General features: G+C 30.7%; 1 protein-coding gene across 5 annotated transcripts in view; it reads left to right on the top strand.

The window, feature by feature from the left end:
* The window catches only part of LOC102681078 (NAD kinase-like), a 19,518-nt gene that overhangs the window by 7,846 nt on the left and 7,696 nt on the right, over window positions 1-3,976 (top strand). For 2 of the 5 annotated variants that reach the window (XM_006615043.2, XM_006615044.2), the window contains exon 2: window positions 37-431. The exons of 1 other annotated variant lie outside the window; for it this stretch is intronic. In XM_006615043.2, the coding sequence (XP_006615106.1) occupies window positions 217-431 (215 nt within the window). In that variant the 5' untranslated portion in view covers window positions 37-216. Of the gene's footprint in view, window positions 1-36; window positions 432-1,383; window positions 1,577-3,976 lie in introns of those variants that run through there. 2 more of the 5 variants (XM_031510154.1, XM_006615050.2) reach the window with 2 other exon arrangements.

The following is a 3,976-nucleotide window of genomic DNA, read 5'->3' as shown; positions in this document are numbered from 1 at the left end:
AATTTCTAATTTTTTTTTTTTTTTTTTTTTTTGTAGATTTCACATGATAAAATAAAAATATCACGATCATCTAAATGAAATTTTAAAAAAGTGTCGAAACGTATGCGTATATTTATCGAATATTCGAAGTATTCGAATACGTGTTGTTTAAAGAAGAATAAGAATAGATAGAATTTCAAATATGTGCAATAAAATGGACGAATCAGCGAAAAGTTGATGAAGTTATTCAAAAAAGGAGATGTTTCACGGATAATGGACATGGTGAGGGAAAAACCGAGACCTCGAAGTGTGAGCGAAATGCTCGATTGGCGATGTATCGTCAGAAACAAAGGCGACGTAGGTACTGACGACACGTGCGTGAACGTGCCCTTTCTCGAGGACTATGACAAGGATCCGGAAATGCGTCGCCGGAAACGTTCCGGTACTTGGCCGTGAGTAATACGTTTTATAATTCTTTGGAAACTAAGATTGGAAGATTGCGTCTACTTCTTGACTTTGATAGTTCAAGAAAAAATAAAATAATTTTAAATGAAAAATATTATCTAACAGAGATAATACATTCTAATACTTAAAATATTAATGAAATGTACAATTTATTTTATATAAATGTTTAATAATGATATCTGGCAATCAATCAAATAACGATTGTTTTTAAATAAATTAATAACAATAATTATAGATATCTATCAAATTTGAAAAAATTTTTTAGTATGATTTAATGTCTGGGTATTGCCTGTTTCTCAAAGATTTTTAGTCGTAAATTGAATATTTTAACATTACAATTTATACAAAGAAAGAGAATATGATTCAAAAGATGAAATATTTCGAATTAAATCAATTATAATTAATAACTAATTATTATTATTATTATTTATTTTATATAATTACGTGAATGAAGCGATAGGATTCACTGGAAACGAAATGAAAAGTAAGCCAAATGTTGTAGCAAAGTTATCACGAAACCAGTATACAGCTGTTCAATTTCGTAATTAAACTGGAATCGCGCGTAATCCGATTCCAATTCGTGCGAAACTTGAGAGAAGCTGTTTGGTTGCTCAACATTCTTGTTACTAAGAGATACATCGAAATCCGTGCACTGACAACTTGTCTTTGGTGTATCATATGCATCGAATATTTTATCAAACAATAACACGTATAATGGTTTTTGTAATTAATAATCAATCTATTATATTCATTAAATATATCATTCAATTTACTATTCAATTGTATACTTTACTTATGTCAGTTTTACATTGTCGCGTAGATATGCGAGGTTGCGTAAAAAAAGTTAAATAAAATCAAGAGAAAATAAATGTAGTACGATATACAAATCGAAAATTGATTGGTCGGCTGTAGTTGCAGAGCATGCGTACCATATATCAGGCGTCGCGACGCCAGCGTCGATTTGTTCATCAACGTATCCCTTTTGCGATTGTTTAGCAACGAAACGTGCTTCCATCTCGATTCGACTCATTCGATATTGTTTTTTGATCGCAAGGTTTACAACGTCGACGAAACAGCGCGACTGTTTCGCAAATCGATGCATATGGACGAAGCTGAATTAAGGTAGGACCAGGTAGGTGTTGGTTAACCTAAATCTCGTGTGGTGGCATGTGCGTATGGCACTATGATAACGGTGTGCATTTAGTGAATACGATGCGTTATTTATATAACTCGAATAAGTGATATATACGTAATAGTGTTTTGTGATTAATTTGTGATTAATTCGTGATAAGTGTTTCAATGCTTGAATATTTTTAATTTTTCATCATGTATATTTTTTTGAGGTTATATCAAAGTTCAAAAAAATTTTATGATATAATTAGTCTCTATTATGAAATTTATTGTAGATTATGCAAAATTAAAAAGTTACTTATGGTCTGAGTCGCTTTGCAAATTGAAATACTTTTTTGATATGTATGGAGAAAGCAAAGGGAATAGTTTGTCCTAGGTTATGTCGCATGGTAACGGATCGATTGAGAAGAATGACATTTAGGCTGTTAATCGTTAAGCGGGTACACATTGCATCTCGCCGCTCGTTTCGTGCACGTGTACAAGGAGATCGGAGTACTCGAATTGTTGATCGGAGTTTGAATTGTGAACGTCTCGATGAGGGAATGTTTTTTTGTTATTCCTCTCTTTGAAACCGAGAACGCGTTCACCTTTCGCCAAGTATACATTCCATTTTACGCGATACATACACCGGCCACCGATAGCCCTATGGGCTCCCATAAGCTACGCTGATAGTGCCCCCATTACAATCGTTGCATTGGAATTTCAGAAATTCACATTCGATGCAATCGATTACCGAACCGAACATAGCCGTAAGCCGATCGTTTTCTCCTTTGGCAAATCAAAGTCATGAAGAGTGCCGACATCGGATTGGGAAAGAAAAGCGAGCATGGTGTTTTGCAAGCTTTCCGTGCAAGGAAATCTGGGCCAGGTTACGATTAGAGATATGCGATTGTCGATGGATAAAAGGATTTAACTCTCTCATGAAAGGATTTGTTTGATATATGTATTTTTTATAGCTTCTCGTTCCCTTCTCGCTTTCTCTCTTTCTTTTTCTTTGTATTTCTCAATCAATCGAGAGAAAGTTGTGTATCAAATAGTTGGTTCGAATGAAACCAAGAAAAAAAGTAATAATTTTGAAAATATTTACAAACAACATAGTCATTAACAATGTATATAGATGAGTTTTCTTTTCAATTATATTTTATACTTTTCTTAATTTTTTAATGGCTTGTTTTCTAACAAATATTTATCTATTATCGATCGATATTGATAGATCTATCGTTATATGTAATAATAAAGAATCAGAATATAAGATTAAAATCTAATTTAATGATGAGACAATTAGATATAATCTGAAGTATTTTACGTAATTGACGATGTTAGTGTTGACAAGAACCGTGAAGTTTACGGTGTACCGACGGTTCCGTGGAAAGAATCCCATAATTGTTGGCAACCTTCGGTCTGATCGTCATTCTGTGTATATCTACCTTGCGATCCAATCCTTTCTAAAACTTGTCGTCTTCGAAATATTTACCGATGTTTTAAACATTATATTTGTGATTAATTCTTCATCTTATAATTCTAAAAACTTCAATGACAGTGATGTGAATGATTTGTGCGTGTAGAATAGTGAACTTCTTCGAGATCTTTCGAAAAATTAAGAAAGAATGTTGAAACGACGATGGATTTGTTCGCGAAAAAATTAAAATGAATAATACATGAATGATGTTCATTGATCACACATTTTTTCAAGTGAAATATTCGAAGTTGAGTTCAAGGTTGAACAAATTAAAATGTTATTGAAATATTGAATTGAAGCATCTTTGAAATGTTTTGTCATTTGTATACAATTCGTATTTTTTTGAAACTATCGATTCTATTAAAAATAAAAAAATCAAAGATTATACGAATTAAAATCCAATATTTAATACATTTTTATTTATTAACAAGCAAAATAAACGGAATAGACAAACAAATGGAAAAAATCGTGATGTATAATGCAAATTAAAGAAAAAAAATATGCAACAAAGGATTACGTGTTTCTGAGAGTAAATCTTATTATTTCTCGGTAGTGTTCGTTCAAAGGACATCGTTAATTTCACATTTACCGGCCTTCAGATTTTAACGACTAGTTCCGTAAAACAAAGAAGCATTTTTACATAATTTTTAGAATCATTATATCCCCAAATAAAATATTTTACTTCGCGACTAAATTTTTGTTACACTTATTTTACACAAATTATAAATAATCTTATTATCAGTAGTGTGTCATATAAATATTGAATATGATATATATATTAATATATTATTATTATTATATATTAATATAATTACATGTTAATTATGATAAATATGATACAACGTAAATTTTTTTTTCAATAATAATAATAATAATTATGATAAAATTGTAGAATGCTACATATATATATATATCGATTATAATTATAAAATATATATTTTA

This window comes from Apis dorsata, unplaced genomic scaffold (genome assembly GCF_000469605.1).
Source record: "Apis dorsata unplaced genomic scaffold, Apis dorsata 1.3 scaffold_209, whole genome shotgun sequence".
In the NCBI taxonomy this organism is placed as follows: domain Eukaryota; kingdom Metazoa; phylum Arthropoda; class Insecta; order Hymenoptera; family Apidae; genus Apis; species Apis dorsata.
The sequence above is the reverse complement of the archived record's forward strand: the minus strand, read 5'-3'. Positions and strand labels throughout refer to the sequence as shown.